The sequence below is a fragment of the Siphateles boraxobius genome, unplaced genomic scaffold (assembly GCF_051911475.1).
Source record: "Siphateles boraxobius isolate OS27281-9 unplaced genomic scaffold, OSU_SipBor_1 262, whole genome shotgun sequence".
NCBI classification, from domain to species: Eukaryota; Metazoa; Chordata; class Actinopteri; order Cypriniformes; family Leuciscidae; genus Siphateles; species Siphateles boraxobius.
Window position 1 is genome coordinate 430001 of NW_027508879.1, and position 20000 is coordinate 450000.

Genomic DNA, 20000 nt, shown 5'->3' on the forward strand with positions numbered 1-20000 from the left:
GCTTAGTGTGTCAATTTAGACCATCTCACAATACATTATTTTTGTCATTTCAGTTTTTTTATCTCATAATTCTGATTTAGTATCTCAGTGAGCTGTCGATGAAACACACACACGCGCGCGCGCGTGCTGTACAGCCAAATTCGGCAAAATCTGAATGATTTCGCATCAAAGTAATGAGAATTACTGAAAATGAAAATATTGCCAGATTGCAAAAATAAAGATTCTAAAATGGAAGACGCCCGTTTCCGCCATGCTTTTTCATGCTTTTTTCATGCTTTTTTAAATAATAATGATGAAATAAAAAGTAAAAATTATGACTTTTGACTATTTATCTCATAATTTACATTTTTTTATCTCAAATTTACTTCATATCTTAGAATTGTGGCTTAGTGTGTCAATTTGGACTACCTCACAATTACATTTTTTTGTCATCATTTCAGTTTTTTTATCTCATGATTCTGATTTAGTATCTCAGTGAGCTGTCGATGAAACACACACACACACACACACACGCTGTACAGCCAAATACGGCAAAATCTGAATGATCTCGCATCAAAGTAATGAGAATTACGGGGGAAAATGTTCTTTAGTAACATGAAAATAAAATATTTTAAAACAGACTACTGTGGAAGCCCATTTCCCCCAAAAATCATGCTTTTGTAAATAATAATTCTGATTAAAAAATTATGACACTTTTTATCTCATAATTGAAATTTTCTTTTATTTAAAATTTTACTTTGTATCTCATAATTGTGGCTTAATTTGTCAATTTTAAATCTCAAATCTTAGTGTCACAATTTAGATTTTTTGTCATAATTTCAATTTTTTAATCTCATTATTATGATTTAGTGTCATAGTTTCGATTTTCTCATAGTGTCAGTTTTTTAAATCTTATAATTCTGATTTAGTATCTCATAATTTTGATGGTCTAATAATTTTGACATTTATGTCCTAACTGACATAAATCAAAATTATGACTGTCAAAATTTCGACCTTTTGGTCAGAGTTTTGAATTTGATCCTCATAATTTAATCTCAAAATTGACTTAGTATGTCATAATTAACTATTAATTAATTAGTATGTCATAATTTCGACTTTATCTCATTTTCTACTTTTTATGTCATGATGATTTAGCATCCCATAATTTACACTATTTTTTTAATCTCATAATTATGATTTAGTATCTCATAATTATGATTTAGTATGTCAATCTCATAATTTCAACATTTTTGTCATACTTTCAATTTTTAATCTCATAATTGACTTTTTGTTATAACTATAATTTAGTATGTCAATCTCATAATTTTGACATTTTACATCATAATTGACCAAAATTCTGACAGTCAATATGTGGCAGATATGGGCTTCAATAGACTTAATTTTCTACATGCAGAATTAAATGTTCCCTTTTCTTGAGATTTGGCTTGCACGTGTTTCTGCTGTAAACAGTAACGAGAGAACAGTGTCATAAAGGGATTTCCCTTCATTTTTCCATTGATTTATGTTTCAGCAGTTCTGAAATAATGCAAAACAAACAGTCCTTCCTTCTTCCTTCATTTACACTCGTCTCTCTTCTCTTGTGTGTGTGTGTGTGTGTGTGTGTGTGTGTGTGTGTGTGTGTGTGTGTGTGTGTGTGTGTGTGTGTGTGTGTGTGTGAATATCTGCGTGCTGAAACTCACTGATGAATGATTATGAAGTTTTGTGTTTATACATTTATACGTATATCTTTAGTCTATAATCCACGTGTTAGAGTGCATTAAGTAAAGTTGTGAATAAATGGTAATTTTAAAAAAACGTGTTTATATTAGTGCTGTGCAACGATTAATCACGATTTTGTGATTTTTGTGTAGTTTGTGTTTACATAATATATACGTGTGTTCTGTGTATAATTATTTTGTATAAATAAATACACACGTGTGCATGTATATATTTAAGAAAAATGTGTTATTTCCACATAAAATATTTATATTAATATATAATATTAATTATATATGAATATATACAGTATATACATGCAAATTTATATATTCTTAAATATATACATGCATGTGTGTGTATTTATAAATACAAAATAATTATACACAGTACACACACATATATTACGTTAACAAACCTTTATTTTGGATGCGATTAATCGTTGCCCAGCTCTATAGTTTAGATATAAATATGAATATCAATCACTTTATCAAGGGAACACACCCCAATTAACACGTGGCCAAGATGACATCATGTAAAAGTTGTTTTGATGAAAGATTATGATTCCCAGCAAGGACGCATTAAATTAAAAAAATTCTGAATATTGAGGAATCCTAAACTCTCATGCTTTCCACAAACAGGCTGTTTTTTTTTTTGATTCAGAAAAGTTGCAAATCAACATATCAGAGAGATTTCTGCAGGATCATGTGACACATTTTAAATCACTGACCGTGAGGATGATGAAACACTCTTCCGTCTCGTGTGGCGTCCCACCATCCCTCTCTCCCGTAACGAGCTCCCTGCTCACACACCGGTGTGTGTGTGTGTGTGTGTGAGGTCACGTGCATCACGTCAGCCGGAGCGAGGCCGTAACACAGAGAAACTCCCGCCGGTTCTGACGGGTCTCCCGGATCCGGGCGCTGCGGGGAGGCGGAGTCAGTCTGAGGGCTGCCGTCCCATTGGCTGTCGGGATCCGAGTCCGAGCGATCCGGCGGGAAGCCTGTGAACTGCTGGAAAAATACCCAAAATTATATCTGGTGTCTGAATATATGTGCTCCCATGTACAGTCAAACCAAATATTATTCAGACAAAAGTTTGTGTTTACATAGTATATGTCTGTGTTCTGTTTAATTATGAAATTATAAAAAACTGTAAAATTACAGTTACAAAATTTGGGACTAAAAATTATTCAGACACCAGATATAATTTTTTGTACTAGTGTGTGCAGGACACTATAGTTCATTTATGTGAGTGAGGAGAGCAAAATAAACTATAAACTGTGATATATTACACCCAAATATTCTTCATACAGTGACTACCAGTAAAATGTAAATGATTGGGACACTTTGAGCTGATCATGTTTTGCTGAAGTGTTTTTTCTTTAATAACTAATGCACATTTTTACACCACAGACTGAACAACATGAAGCATTGCTTGGTGATTGGTTGAGCTAAACTGGTATTATCTAATTGTGTAGTTAAATTTACCAGCTGACAGATATTCAACATAATTCATGTGTGAGAGTGTGTGTGAAATATCAACTGATTTCATAACTCTGAGCTCTTCTCATAATTTATTACCATTTTCTAAACTATAGTGAGTAAACTGTGATAATGTGAGAAATATTGAAGGTGTGTGGTTTGACAGTGTTGTGTTGCAACATTATTAGTGCTGAGAGTGTGTGTGTGTGTGTGTGAGAGTGTGAGTGTGAGAGTGTGTGAGAGAGTGTGAGAGTGTGTGTGAGTGTGTGAGAGTGTGTGAGAGAGTGTGAGAATGTGTGAGTGTGTGAGAGTGTATGAGAGAGTGTGAGTGTGTGTGAGAGTGTGTGAGTGTGTGAGAGAGTGTGAGAGTGTGTGAGAGACTGTGAGTGAGTGTGTGAGAGTGTGTGAGAGAGTGTGAGTGTGTGAGAGACTGTGAGTGTGTGAGAGTGTGGGAGTGTGTGAGAGTGTGTGAGAGTGTGTGAGAGTGTGTGAGAGTGTGAGAGTGTTTGAGAGTGTGTGAGAGTGTGTGAGTGTGTGAGAGCGTGTGAGTGTGTGAGAGTGTGTGAGATTGTGTGAGTGTGTGAGAGTGTGTGAGATTGTGTGAGAGGATGTGAGAGTGTGTTTGAGTGTGTGAGAGTGTGTGAGAGAGTGTGAGAATGTTTGAGTGTGTGAGAGTGTGTGATACCTGTGAGTAAGGAGAAACCGAGGTCTTGCTCCTGGCGTTGGACACCTGAGGCTTGTCCTCGCGCTCGTGATGGTTTGTGTACGGGAACGCAGGTTTACTGGGATTCAACTGGTCCAGAGAGAGCAGCAGGCCTTTATATTCAGTGTCCCTAAACACACACACACACGCACGCACGCATACACACACACACACACACACACACACAGACACACATACACACATGCACGCACGCACACACACACACACACACACACACGCACGCACGCACGCACGCACGCACGCACACACACACACACACACACACACAGACACACATACACACACACGCACGCACACACACACGCACACAGACACACACACACACACACACACATCCTCATGTGGTAACACTATAACACTATTCCTTCATTAATAAATAACTACACAGGAACAAATGAGTAACGTACTATTAACATTCTAGTAACGACTTAACTAACGAGAAACTCTGATTAATAAATTAGTGAGTAATAGCGCTCAGTTGAATGTGATAGTTCACTTTTAGCTAATCAATAACTAATATTTATCGTACCTCTCAGGGAGCCTCCCTGAAGGAGGGAACGGAGGACGTAGTCGACGTCGACTGAATGGGGATCGCGTCAGAGAGCCTATCATCTTCGAGTACTATTGAACGAGCCAATGTAATTGGCGTGCATGATTCGCATCACACACTCCGCCCCCGTGGCGCGGTATAAATACGGAAGTGGATGCACGCACTAGTTGCTTTTTCGCTGAGGAGCCGAGCGTAACCCGGAGTCAGCGGTGGTCCAGCGGTAATGGCAAAGGGATTACGTCCTCCGTTCCCTCCTTCAGGGAATGGTGGGTTGCATACGCAACCAGGACGTTCCCTTTCAGTCGATAACGTCGGACGTAGTCGACGTCTACTGAATGGGGATAACCTTTGAAAGCGCCACTAAAGCTGCCACCTTTCAGTGCCTAGACAAAAGCCTCCTGATGCCCCCGCAATTAAGGCGGGGAAGGACAGCGCCAGGCCAGGGAAGTCACTGCTGTTCCTACAGGACCACCGGGAAAGCGTTCCCGTACATTGGAAGGAAGGGACGCTGCGGAAACACATCCTACCCAAAGGGAGGTAAATGTGGAAAATACACATATGAACCGGGCTCACGGTGAAACTGGCTTCATGAGAAGGGAGCCCACGGGAAGCAGCGGTTCAACTTAGTGTCGTCCAGCCCCCAACTCTAGAATCTGTTTAGCAAAGCATATTGTCAACACCCAGGCGGAGCACTTTACACTCATCATAGAGGAGCTCAACACCTAAGTGGACATGTTGCATCTCGGAATTTTTACCGAAATGAAAGCAAGCGCTAAGTTGCCAACTTTGCTTGGAAACAGCCTTCCCTCTCTGCTGAATTCCTAACAGATATTTGTAGAGCTGGTCTGAGGTCTATGGCTTGGGTTCTGTACACGTCTAACAGCTATAAGTGAACGGACAGAGAAAGCCAGGGCTGGATCTGCCTCCTCCGGGGCAGCGCTTGCAGGCTCACCACCTGCTCCTATTACGGGAGAGGTAGGAACCTTGGGCACAATCCGAGCCGGGGTCTCAGCTTGTGAGAGTTAGCCGGCCCGAACTCCAGGCATAATACGTTGACCGAAAGCGAGCAAGTCCCTACCCTCTAGTAGAGACCACACAAGCAGGAGAACTGATATAACAGAATTTTTAACTCACTGCCTGCAGTGGCTCAGGGGCGATCTCTGCAGTGCAGTTGCACCAGAGATAAGGCCCAAGAGGATAAAGAAGGACGCAAGGATTTACATTACCTTGCTCCTCAGGAACCTGACGATCAGGACGTGCTTCTCCATACTTCTGCATCACGATGAGCGTCGTTTAAACACAGGGTGAAGGAAAACAGCCTACTCCAACCCATCTTGCAGGAAAGAGAGCACTGTTAGTGTTAGAAATACCTAATGTGATGATTATCACTGACTTGAGTGGGATAGCCGAGCCTGAGGTGGGGCAGCAAAGTAGAGAGAGTGGTGTTAGTGTGCTGTGCAACACTTACCTGTCTCCACTAGCGGCAGGGGGCGTGTGAGAAGGCGGATGACCGGGTCCTCGAACGCTGGCCAGTTGGCGACCAAGGGGGAGCAGAGGGGTGTAAGGCTATACAGAGTCACCCTCTTGGGACCCAGGACCAGATGAAATTGCTCTCTCTTTGAAGTGCGGGTACCGTTTGCTCCGCCTTTTTTTTTTTTTGAGGAGCCAGCGGCGGAACAGACACACACACGCAAACAAAGACTCCACCTGGCATTCACCAGGGGGGAGGGAGTGATCGTGCCAGCTCCAAGAGCACCTCATCCATCCCTGGGCGGCCCGCTCCGGAATGCTTTCGCTGTCGCTTGCCACCTGGTTTGGCAGCGCCTGGAGCGGGCTGGGCGTCTCTACTGCGGCCGGCTCCATGCTGAGGCCTGGGTGGAGGCTGCTGCCTGAGGCACAGCAGGAGCGGCCGCCGGAGAACGCCCTCGGCGGTCGAGCAGGCGGAGGAGCTGCCACCGGCGGCGGGTGGAGGCAGCAGCTGGCCGCCAGGGCAGGATGTGCCGGATGACCTCCGTCTGCGCTTGAGCGGCAGAGAACTGTTGGCTGCAATTCTCCAACGCGTCGCCGACCAGCCCAACCTGGGAAATTGGGGAGACCAGGAACCGAACCTTGTCCGCATCCGCCATATCAACCAGGCTGAGCCAACGATGGCGCTCCTGGACCACTAAGGTGGACATCGCCAGACATATCACGCACGCTACGACACTCGTGCCCCGGAGGGCGAGGTCGGATGCAGTTCGGTGCTCACCTATGAGCGCACGGTCTGGATTACCCTCGTGCATGCCATGGGTGCCCTGGCCTGACAGACCTGAAGCAACGCCATGCCATGCAAGAGGAAGCTGCTTGCCCACAGGCTTTGTAAGCTCTGCCCGTCGGAACGGACGAAAACTCACAGGCCTTATGGGGGAGACGAGGATCCCCCCAAAAGGCAGCGGCCGTCGGACACAGGTGTACCTGTGTCGACAGACCGCTCCAATGGAGGGACACACCTTGCAACCCTTCACCGTTCCTCCATCAAGGGTAGTGAGGGGGAAAAGCTATTCAGGCAGTTTCTGGCAGAGAAAGATGCTGTTCACCACCTGATAAGCTCTCCATGCATTTCGGGAAAGAAAGGCACTGGGGCGGTGAGCTGAGAACCAGCGCGGCCCGCCCCAAGATACCAAACTCCAGATTCCAACTGAGACTGAACGGGACAGGGTGGAGTTTCCACTCGAGCCCGGCAGCCCGGCGGCCCATTTCAGCAAAGCTGACATTTCTGGATCTGGCTTGGGCAACATTACACTCCCAGAAGGAGATAACACAGCCAAGTCGTCATTTCCAGAGGCCAGCTCACCGTCCGATGCTGCTATCGACATCTTATCCTCAGGGGGAACCCCCATTGAAACAGCTGATCAGTCCATTACAGAGGGAACAGTATGCTCAACAGGAATTCCATCAGCTGCGGTGTGAAGGCGAGTCTCGATCTCAACACCGCGACAGTCATATTCCCGCAATGAGAACATGAACCGTCCACAAAAGCTGCCTCAGCATGCTGAAACTATAAGCACATATGCATACATATTTATATACTATATTTATAAAATATAGCCCAAACACGTGATGCAACAATTGTGACCGTCAAAGAGGAAAAGGGAACGATCGCATCCAGAAACGCACAGGTGGAATGACATCTTGAAAAAGACGCAAACGCACCCGTGTTGCTCTTTCAGAATACAGGACCGTCACCAGTGCCGGAGCACACAGGGGAATGACCACGGCAAAACTGAACAGAGAACTGAAACAGTGAAGCACTCACTTTTCCGCCCTCTAACCAGCCGTCAACACACACAAACATTTAGAAATTTGTTGCTGTTAAAACAGCAGTTGAGAGCTCCAAACTCGCGATCACCGCTGCACTCGCGCTGTAGACACCAGCACTGGGAGAGTCTTCCTGAAGAACACCGACACACTCGCTCGTTGTAGACAACAGCACTCTCAGAGACATCAAACGATCGGCTCCGAAGCGAAAGGCAACTACTGCGTGCATCCACTTCCGTATTTATACCCGCGCCGCGGGGGCGGAGTGTGTGATGCGAATCACGCACGCCAATTACATTGGCTCGTTCAATAGTACTCGAAGATGATAGGCTCTCTTACGCGATCCCCATTTAGTCGACGTCGACTACGTCCGACGTTATCAACTGAAAGGGAACTACTATATACAGGTTCATAATTAACATGAAAAATGCATAATGTATAATATTAGGTAACGGTAACCCACTAGTAAGGACTCGAGTGTTACTACATCCTACTAAAGGAACTACTCATTATTTAGATCAGTATCTAAAGTGAATAGCATTATAACTCCCTATTATAGAGTTATTATTGTAAGCTTTTTGTAAGATTTTTAATAGTAATTCCTTCTGATGGATTTGATAACTTTAGCCATTACTAGTGTGTTCCCATAATCTGCACTTTAAAATCCTGATCCATTCCTGATGAAAAGACTAGTTGCTATTATTATTACTACTACTTTTAATATTCTTACTTTATTGTATTTTTATATAAGACTATATTATCATATCTTCCTCATCCTCCAGTTATTACTTTTTATTTTATTTTATTTTTTTAAACATTTTACTGTTATTATCATCTTCATTATTATTGTTGTCATTGGTTTGTTTGTTTTTTGTTTTATTTATTTATTATTATTATTTAGTTATTAATTTTATTACGTCTGTTGTATCTGTAAGATGTTCCTCTGTTAAGATATTTCCACTCACACACCCAGTTATACTTGCACACACGCGTACACACACACACACACACACACACACACACACACACACACACACACACACACACACACACACACACACACACACACACACGCACACACACACACACACACACACACGCGCACACACACGCGTACACACGCACACACACACACGCGCACACACACGCGTACACACACGCGTACACACACACACACACGCGCGTACACACACGCGTACACACACACACACACACACACACACACACACACACACACACACACACTGTTATATATGTTTTGTGTGTTTGTTTATGAACGTGGACTGGGTGTTTTTTGTTGTATCAGTCACCAGTAAGTATTTGATTGCATAATAAAACATTTTTTTTTTAAATTTACTGATCCAAATAATTAGTAGTTCCTTTAGAAAAATGTAATAACACTTGAGTCATTACTAATGGGTTAGCATTACCTACCTTATACAATACATTATAATTATTGATATTAATTATGAACCTGTATATAATAGTTTGTTCTCTATGAAAAAAATATTAGCTATTGATTAGCTAATAGTGAACCACCACATTCAACTGAGCTTTAGTACTTAATAATTCTCTAATCAGAGTTTCTTGTTAGTTAGTAGTTATAGAATGTTAATAGTGCGTTACTCGTTTGTTCTTGTGCAGTTATTCATTAATAAAGGAACAGTGTTATATAGTGTTACCCCTCATGTTATTATGATGATGTCACTGACTGTGGCAGTCGTGACCCCTGACCCCTGAACATGAATCCTGAGCGCTTGTGAAATGTGTCTCATTGATTTCACACCTGTGGTTTTGTGTTGGTGACCTTTGACCCCGCAGCCTCTATCTGAACTCCAGACAGTAAACAGCCTTTATTCGGCTCTTATCAGGAAACTGTACGTTTGTATAATGAGAAGCAGGTTTTACATCCTTTCTGATATTGATATTGTGCTGTGAGTTTCAGATGACCTCAGTTTGACCCCGCACTCTTTTATATTAACTAAAAATCTGCAGCTCTCAAATCTCATTTGCATACATGCATATTCAAATTTGGCGTATGAAGACGTGTTTATACATCATAAAGTTAAATGCATCTCTATAAAGGAAAACCACAATGGTGAGTAAATGATTGAAATCCCCTGAAATACTGTCGCTTTGTTCCCTGGTCACAGGTGTGTGTGTGTGTGTGTGTGTGTGTGTGTGTGTGTGTGTGTGTGTGTGTGTGTGTGTGTGTGTGTGTGTGTGTGTGTGTGTGTGAAGAGTGTGTGTGAAGAGTGTGGGACTCACGTGAGGACGTAATTGACGCTGACGATGCAGTGCGGTCGAGACGAACGACTGTTGTGGACGATTGTGGCGTAACTCTGAACCCAAACCCATCCGCCGTGTTTCGACAAGAAGCGGTAATACTTAGTGGTGACCTGCCCTTTCACAAGCACTGCACACACACACACGCACACACACACACGCACGCACATGCACACGCATATGCACACACACGCACACACACAAATCACATGTATGAAACATTAAACTGCTCTTGAATGGCTCATGTTTCACTTTACATTAGATAATGTTACACTCCTAGAAGAAAAGGTTCTATATGGGACCTTAAAGGGTTCCATCGGATGATTTATATATATGCATTAATATATATATTTATGTATATATACTGACCTTCACAGACCACATTACAAAGACAGCTCGATCATGCAGGTTTGCAATGCACAACATCAGGAAGATCAGGCCTTTCCTAACTGAGAATGCAACACAACTTCTCGTCCAGGCCCTGGTTATTTCTAGGCTTGATTACTGCAACTGGACTTCCATCATGTGCAACTAAACCTCTACAAATGATCCAGAATGCTGCAGCCCGTCTCGTCTTCAACGAGCCCAAAAGGGCCACGTCACTCCTCTCCTCATCTCTCTGCACTGGCTACCACTCGCGGCTCGCATCAAGTTCAAGGCATTGACGCTTGCTTACAGATCGAGCACAGGCTCAGCTCCGTCCTACTTTCACTCGCTCCTCGAGTCTACATCCCTACCAGAAGCCTATGATCGGTCAATGAGCGACGGCTCGTGGTACCATCTCAGCGAGCCACAAAATCACTGTCCAGAACATTCTCATTCACGGCTCCATGCTTGTGGAATGATCTCCCCACCCTCGTCCGTAATGCAGAATCCCTGACAGCATTCAAAAGACAACTGAAAACTCATCTCTTCCATGAGTACTTAACATAAAAAAATAAAATAAAAAAATAAAATAAAAATCCTTCTCTTTTAAATCTTTCCTTCCCTTTTAAATCTTCCCTTGTCTGGCTTATGCTACTCTGAGCAATCCCTGAACTTTGTATTTTGAGCACGTCTTGCGTCGTTCTTCCCTCTTCACGATGACTCGCTTACTTTAGTCCTCAGTTGTAAGTCGCTAAATGTCTGCTAAATGACTAAATGTAAATGTAAATATATATATATATATAAATAAACTCTCCATTACACTGTGCCACTATGAAAGCTTGTTTCCGCCACAGGATAAAACATAAAAAAGGTAATTACGACTTTTTATCTTGGAATTCTGACTTTATATCTCGCAATTCTGAGTTTATATCTCGCAATTCTGACTTTATATCTCGCAATTCTGTCTTTATATCTCACAATTATGACTTTATATCTCGCAATTCTGACTTTATAACTCACAATTATGACTTTATATCTCGCAATTCTGACTTTATATCTCGCAATTCTGACTTTATAACTCACAATTCTGACTTTATATCTCGCAATTCTGACTTTATATCTCGCAATTCTGACTTTATAACTCACAATTCTGACTTTATATCTCGCAATTCTGACTTTATATCTCGCAATTCTGTCTTTTTATCTCACAATTATGACTTTATATCTCGCAATTCTGACTTTATATCTCGCAATTCTGACTTTATATCTCACAATTCTGACTTTATATCTCGCAATTCTGACTTTATATCTCACAATTCTGACTTTATATCTCACAATTATGACTTTATATCTCGCAATTCTGACTTTATAACTCACAATTATGACTTTATATCTCGCAATTATGACTTTATAACTCACAATTCTGACTTTATATCTCGCAATTCTGACTTTATATCTCGCAATTCTGACTTTATAACTCACAATTCTGACTTTATATCTCGCAATTATGACTTTATATCTCGCAATTCTGTCTTTATATCTCACAATTATGACTTTATATCTCGCAATTCTGACTTTATATCTCGCAATTCTGTCTTTTTATCTCACAATTATGACTTTATATCTCGCAATTCTGACTTTATATCTCGCAATTCTGTCTTTATATCTCACAATTATGACTTTATATCTCGCAATTATGACTTTATATCTCGCAATTCTGTCTTTTTATCTCACAATTATGACTTTATATCTCGCAATTCTGACTTTATATCTCGCAATTCTGACTTTATATCTCACAATTCTGACTTTATATCTCGCAATTCTGACTTTATATCTCGCAATTCTGACTTTATGTCTTGCAACTCTGAGATGTAAACTTGCAATTGTGAAATAAAATGTTGCAATTATCTTTTAAAATGTTTTATTATGTGGTGGAAACAATCTTCCATAGAGCCACAGTCAAATGCTCCGAACAAACATATAATCCTCCAGTGCGATATATATATACGGTGTATATATATATATGTGAATACAGTATGTTTGTACTGTATTAGGAAGACTCACAGAGGTGATGAGCGCAGCGCAGGTGAAAACTGTCACAGCTGTGCACGTGATGATACAGGGTCTTCTCAATCAGGTCCTGTGGTTCATATCCTGTCAGCTCTGAAACCCTTATAGACACAGAACACACAAGAATCAGCACTGACCGTGAAACAAATCAAGTTCTTCCTCAGAGTTTCTGTCCCGTTTTCCAGCACAAATATCTAAACTTTCTTAAATCGAGATACCGTTACTGGAGAAGCAAAATTACTGAAGATATTTAGATGTGAAAAATGCAAGTTTTTGTTTAAAACAAGAACAAATATCTGACAATGGATTCAGAAAAATAAACTTAATTTAAAAAAAAAAACAGGATTATTTTTTCTGACTCCATTGTCAGATATTTGTTCTTGTTTTAAACACAAACTCACTTCATTTTGATGCATTTTTCAGAAAACAAAACTTTACAAGCTAACAAAAATATTATATCCCAAGAATTTTTTATTGAACATTAAGGGAACATTAACATTGTATTATTCCTCAAACATTATGGGACGTTACTTTTGAATCTGAGCGTTCTGAAACAAGTTGCAACATTTAAAAAAAGTTACATTTAAAAACAAACATCCAACTGAAACATTCCAGAAAAAGTAAATTCATTTTGATTTAAGAATGTTTAGATATCTGCACTGGAAACCGAGACAGAAACACAGATGTTTTTTGCAGTGTGACTGTGTGTATGCTGTATATTACAGCTCACGCTCACCTTGAGTCCAGGAAAATTAGCTTCATGTCCAGACTGGCCCGAAACATGAACATGTTGCTGTGGAGTTTGATCTCGGTGACGGCACTGGGCGGTAAAGTGTGTCCCACCGCCACCAGACCCACGTTCTGATAACAGCCGTCGAACAGAGACGAGTCCAGCCCAAACGGCCGGATCTTCAGATAGCCACTGCAGTGGATCACCTGAGGGTCAAAGGTCAATTCTCTCAGTGGCTATTAGTATTACATAATGCAGCATGTAACTAAAACTCTAAATATTCATAACATTGTACCTTATATCCTCCACTCGTGAGTCCAGCGTTACGTTTGGCCAAAACACATTTCATTCTCAAGAAGAACGATCGCTCAACTTCATACTCTAAAATTAGAAAAATTTACTGAGTTTAGGATTTTTCCGGGTTAGGGTTATCAGGAAATGCTCCCATAAACATTCACTAAATGTTAAAGTCCCCCTGTGGTGAAAATCAAGCTTTTAATGTTGTTTATGACTGTTTATATGTGGTGTTTTTAATATGCTTTAAGACAAATCATGTGTAAGTTCATAAGTCGACAGCATTGCTGAGTATTTTCTCCTTAAAACTGCAGTGAACCAAAGACAGTCTCAAAAACACCTCTGGTGTTTCTGACGTCACAAACTACCTTGTAACCAATCAGATCAACGTGTGATCGTCAACGAGTGGATCTCTGAGTGAGTGAGTGGAGGCGGGGCTCATTTGCATATTCATATAACCGCGGATACTAAATGAGGCAAGGGTGTCGAGTTACATTCAAGATATTTTAAAGGGATAATGCTTAAATGTGTAATTTTGGTGATCAAATATGGTTTTAAGGGATACAATTATTGACTACAGGGGGACTTTAAGATAAAACAATGTTTAAATATCATTTATAGAACGGTCTTATAACATTATTAAAGGGGTCATGACAAGAGAAATGAAGTTTGCCGTGATCTTTTGACATATAAGAAGTGTTTGTACCATTAAAACATTCTGCAAGTTTCAGAGCTTAAAACATCATCTTCATTATAAACAAAGCATTAATTAATCAATCAAAAACACTGCGGGATCTTTGATGTCACATGAGCTAATTCATTTGCATATGCCCACCTCCATAACAAGACATCGACCAATTAGAAATGTGTGGGAATTTCTCTGTTGTTCTAGATTAAGTTCTAGATTAAGCAAACCGTGTCTAATTTCTTACCTTGGACGAAGTGTGTGTGATACGACGTTTGTGGCGTCAGAACCGCGGCCATCTCGTCATGATCGGCCGGATGAACATATTCATAAATACTGTTTCCCGTCAACTCTACCTGTGTAAAAAGGACTTCTGTAATTCTACTGGAGCAATTGTGAGATAAAAATGTCGCAATTATCTTTAAAAATATTTTATTGTGGCGGAAGCTAGCTTTCATAGAGGCACAGTCAAACGCGCCGAACAAACATATAATCCTCCAATGCTATATATACATATGTGACCACAGAACCAGTCACAAGGGTTGAGATTTATACATCAAGCTGAATATATAAGCTTTCCATGTGTGGGTTTGTTATGATATGATAATATTTGGCTGAGATACAACTATTGAAAATCTGGAGTTTGAGGATGCAAAAAAATCGAAAATGATTTTGCTGTATCCATTCTTAAAAATATATATTTTTATATATTTACGGAAGGAAATTTACAAAATATCTTTATGGAACTTGATCTATATTTAATATCCTAATGAATTTTTGGCATAAAAGACAAATCTATAATTTTGACCCATAGAAATTTATTACCACAAATATACCAGTGCGACTTGTGACTGGTTTTGTGGTCCAGGGTCACACACACACACACACACACACACACACACACACACACACACACACACATATATATACACATATTTATTGTCACGGTGATGTGCAGAAGAAGATGAGGAGTTCAAAAGTTCCAATGCAAAAAGTGTTTACTAACAATATATAACACAAACCGGTACAGACGGGCAGAAGGTTCACACACACAAGCACACACACACACACACACACACACACACACGCACAAAGAAACGAGATACAGCTGACAAGACTAACCAGGTAACAGGTGAGACTGATGAACTAATGAGGGTTGCCATGGAAACAAATGAGTGGCGGGAAAACAGAACAAAGGAAGACATGTGACTAATGAACATACAGACAAACACTGAGACGTGACACACATATATATATATATATGAAACATGGCCGCCGTCAGATGTTAGTGTTCTTCACCTGTGAGAGTCCCAGATGAACCGACGCCGTCTCAGAAATATACATGATCTTTCCGTCTGCAGCAACTACAAATATAAAGCCGTCTAACGTCTGCAGATCAAGAATATCAGACAGGTCATGACAGAAACAACACAGAACACTCTGTAAACAAGCTGCGTTAGACAGGAGAACCAGGCATGTGTGTTACAGGGTTCCTGCGGTTACACTATCTTACAGTGTCCTTGTTACATGCACTTTCCATAGTAATAACAGTAAATTATGCATAATTACATGCAAATAACCCTCAACCAAACCCTAATCCTATAGTAAGTACATGTTGTTACTTATTATTACTCAGTACTTACATATATAATTACACTGTAACAGTGACACCTTAAGATTGTGTAAACGATGTTATTATTTACATGTAAAACATTTCCTGCAATATTTCTAAATTATTAAAGCCAATGATAATAATTTAAAAAAAATCTTAACATTACCTGTAGCATCTTGCTGATTATTACCTGGAGTAAATGCGATCCGAGCTCTTGCGCGGTGTTATCTACAGATCGGGCTCGACCCCACACGTCCCCCAAACCTGCAGATATTAACACACATCTTTATCAATAACTCATAATCACACAACTGGCCTTTTGTGCACTTTGGTATATTTCATATACAACTTACATGTTTACATTCAGCCATAACTGAATCTGTTTTTAATTCAAGCCTTTTATAATATTTTATAAAATATCATAATAATAATTGTATTGTTATTATCTGTAATTGTATAATGTCTATATACTCATAATCCTTATTATAACATTCACTTAGCCGTATGATAAGTGTGTGTGTGTGTGTGTGTGTGTGTGTGTGTGTGTGTGTGTGAGAGTAATTTTATCGATAGTGTGAGTGAATCTAAGCTCGTGAACAAACAGTGCCGTCGGGAAAGCAAATCCCGGACATCAGCCGCAAACACGCGTAAATCACGTGACTGACATGTTAATACACACTAGCTCACGAGCCTGTATGCCCATGGCACATGTAGGCCGATACACACACACACACACACACACTGCTGGACTAATGCCCGGTTTCTGAATTGATCCATTAGTGTAATTGTTCGCACATTGCGGTGAGTTATATGGGAACTATACTGACCAAATGTAAAAAAAATATATATATATGTTTTTTACAGAAAATGTGGAACTAAGGTTAAGAAATCTATTGCAATTATAATACACTGTTACTGTGTATTAGTTTACTACTACTAATTATAAATATTATCAGGCTATTATTATTCTAGGTCTATTTTGGCATTTAGTGCATTTTATTCAGTTTGCGTTTTCTCCACATTTGTATTTTTCCAATCCTGATAAATATGGAGATGAAAAGGCAGAGTGACGATATTGTTTGTATTAGATTGTAGGCACAGAAAAAATAAATGAACGCAGGCCACAAAATTAAGTGTGTTTTTCGACTAAGTGGTTTTATTTATATTAGTTTTTAAAGTGTGTTGTCATTGAATTTTAATATTCTTATTAGGCTATCTGACTTTACAGAGTCTCAGATCGAACATTCATTCTCCACAGATTTGGGGTAAATTTAAACAACATTATGGTGTGACGAACACTTGAAAAAAAAATGCTTTACCAAATTTCACGTTGATAATTGTCTTGGCATCGCTGTAAACTAAGCTGCTTAATTAATGAAAATGATGTTTCTTACAGATGTGGCTTCAAAGAAAGAAGAAAATCATCCGCTCGAGCATCAATTATAATTTCATCTGTTTCTTAAGTGACTCGTGCTCGCGGAGACCAGACAGCCTCACGCGCGCCCGGTGTAATGAGCGCGCAGGGTGCGCAGGCACGCTCGTGACCGCGAGAGATCAGGGCAACTCATCCTCTCACAAACAACACGTCTCTCTCTCTCTCTCTCTCTCTCTCTCTCTCTCTCTCTCTCTCTCTCTCTCTCTCTCTCTCTCTCTCTCTCTCACTCTCTCTCTCTCTCTCTCTCTCTCATCCTCTCACAAACAACACGTCTCTCTCTCTCTCTCTCTCTCTCTCATCCTCTCACAAACAACACGTCTCTCTCTCTCTCTCTCTCTCTCTCTCTCTCTCTCTCTCTCTCTCTCTCTCTCTCATCCTCTCACAAACAACACGTCTCTCTCTCTCTCTCTCTCTCTCACTCTCTCTCTCTCTCTCTCTCTCTCTCTCTCTCTCATCCTCTCACAAACAACACGTCTCTCTCTCTCTCTCTCTCTCTCTCTCTCTGTCTCATCCTCTCACAAACAACACGTCTCTCTCTCTCTCTCTCTCTCTCTCTCTCTCTCTCATCCTCTCACAAACAACACGTCTCTCTCTCTCTCTCTCTCTCTCTCTCTCTCTCTCTCTCATCCTCCCACAAACGCCACATCTCTCTCTCTCTCTCTCTCTCTCTCTCTCTATTTCTATCCATCCATCTATCTATCTGTCAAAAAAATGGTTCAAAGTATAATACAAATCACCTTTATTTTCCTGCTTTAAAAAACCCAAATATCAAGCGGTGTCGAAAATTACAATATTTTTATTTGCAAGCATTTCAAACACACTGGAACACATTTAGAATCTGAACAATTAGGCTATTTGATGTATTTCCTGTAAAGTAAAATCGATCTATCAGCTTATTAAGCGCATTTGTATATTGAATGTTCCAGTGACTTTTAGCTGTTAAAAAACAAACAGAAAAAAACAGTCCGTTATGCTGAATGATATTGCATGCAAACTGGTATTCTTACCATATTATTGTAATATATTATCGTAATTATTGTCGGTTTGGTTAGTTGCGTTTAATTATGCATAATTTACAGTTTTTACTGTAACTGTAACATGTGTAACAATGACACTGCATAAATGTATCTTGATTTAAGAATGTTTAAATATTTGCACTGGAAAACAAGACAATATATAAAAATAAAGTGTAACCTAATCGAGCTATAATGAAACAAGCGCTAGAAGATATACAGTAATTGGAAGACGTTTTCAAGTTTATCTGCATAGCGCTTTCTAAAAAATACACATGGTTTGAAAGCAGATTTACTGTTAGACATTTCGTGTTGAATGCAGATCTGACAGGTCAATTCAAAACCCATAAATAAACATAATTTCGGCATAATGAAAAAGATAATATGATAGAAAACGGAAGAGTTTATGTGGCATTTCAAAGTATTTTCCCCTCTGACTCTGATATGTTATTGAAACATCATGAAGAACTTACGAAAATAAATCTCGAGCACCGGCCTAAAATGGTTCCTTATTATTGGTATTAATATTAAAAATAAAGTTTCCAAACGGGTGTTTTCCCAGTGATTCCGAAGAGGGTTTTCTCCCTCAGTGTGGAGAATATAATGTTGTAGCGCTGTTAAGAACGTTCCGCGGAATGGAATGTGATGGAACGATGACGCTTTATTTTTGGCGCGCTGCTGAAAGCGTTCAGGGTCGTGTTTCTCAGTGATGTGTGATAAAGAAAGCTCTGACCTTGCGGGAACACCAGCCTCATCTTCAGGTAGCTGCTGGTCAGTCTGATGATGGACGCTTTGTCCAGTTGAGATGTGATCGCGGACGGTAACGGCAACATCTTGGCGAGCTCGTAAAACTCGCTGTTCTCTTTCTCCCGGCGCGTTCTCGCCGCTGTCTTTGATTTCTCCTTCATCTCACCGTTAATAGAGTTCAAATCCCGTTAAAGTGTCAGTCCATCCAGCGAGACACGCAGAGCTCATCGGGACAGGTGTAACACAGACGCGTGGACGCGCATCTGACCCGCGCAGGCCTCAGAAACACAGCAGCGAAACTTTAGCAGTCTGTCCCCGGCAATAAACAAAAGCAAATGCGCATTACTTATGTGCATAATTTCTCAAATACATAACTCTAAATTGTAGAACGCATGCATTTTCTGTAAAGCTGATTTGAAACGACATATATTGTGATAAGCGCTATACAAATAAATGTGAAATGTATTGAATAATATTCCGCGTAATTCGTGTATTACCTGATTACACACACGCGGTACAGTTAAACATGTTACTTTATCAAAACTAGCATTTATATCTTATAATTATGATCATTCAAAATGCTATAGTAGGCCTATTTAATTGTATTAGTATTATTCCACATTAAAACTCACAAAAACATATTAATATTAACGTTTACTCACCACCTTTTATTTGAGATCAATATTTCCACAACATTCGCTGACCGTTCATCTATTCTATTCTATTCTATTCTATTCTATTCTATTCTATTCTATTCTATTCTATTCTATTCTGTTCTGTTCTGTTCTATTATATTATATTCTATTCTATACTGCTTGGAATCTTCACTACATGAGCTCATCATCACCAGGTGTGTGTGTGTGTGTGTGTGTCTGAAACGGGCTCGAGCTGTCCAGTCTTGCCGTCACTCACGCGCTCATTGGTCAGAGTTTCTGAAGTCGCGCGCGCGCGCGCGAGAGAGAGAAGACAAACTTACGAACTCTATAATAACAAGTTAACGTCATTTGCGAGTAAC

At 40.2% G+C, this 20000-nt stretch overlaps 1 protein-coding gene across 1 annotated transcript in view; it reads right to left on the bottom strand.

Annotated features, from left to right (window-relative positions):
* sim1b (SIM bHLH transcription factor 1b) overlaps nt 1-19285 on the bottom strand; it is a 20052-nt gene extending 767 nt beyond the window's left edge. Inside the window, exons 1-10 of the mRNA XM_077245493.1 lie at nt 18972-19285; nt 15957-16054; nt 15478-15567; nt 14426-14534; nt 13495-13580; nt 13206-13405; nt 12464-12570; nt 10016-10163; nt 3862-4009; nt 2426-2705 (exon numbers count right to left, since the gene is read on the bottom strand). Of these exons, the coding sequence (XP_077101608.1) occupies nt 2426-2705; nt 3862-4009; nt 10016-10163; nt 12464-12570; nt 13206-13405; nt 13495-13580; nt 14426-14534; nt 15478-15567; nt 15957-16054; nt 18972-19146 (1441 nt within the window). The 5' untranslated portion in view covers nt 19147-19285. The remainder of the gene's footprint in view (nt 1-2425; nt 2706-3861; nt 4010-10015; nt 10164-12463; nt 12571-13205; nt 13406-13494; nt 13581-14425; nt 14535-15477; nt 15568-15956; nt 16055-18971) is intronic.
* Between the last annotated feature and the right edge of the window lie 715 nt (nt 19286-20000).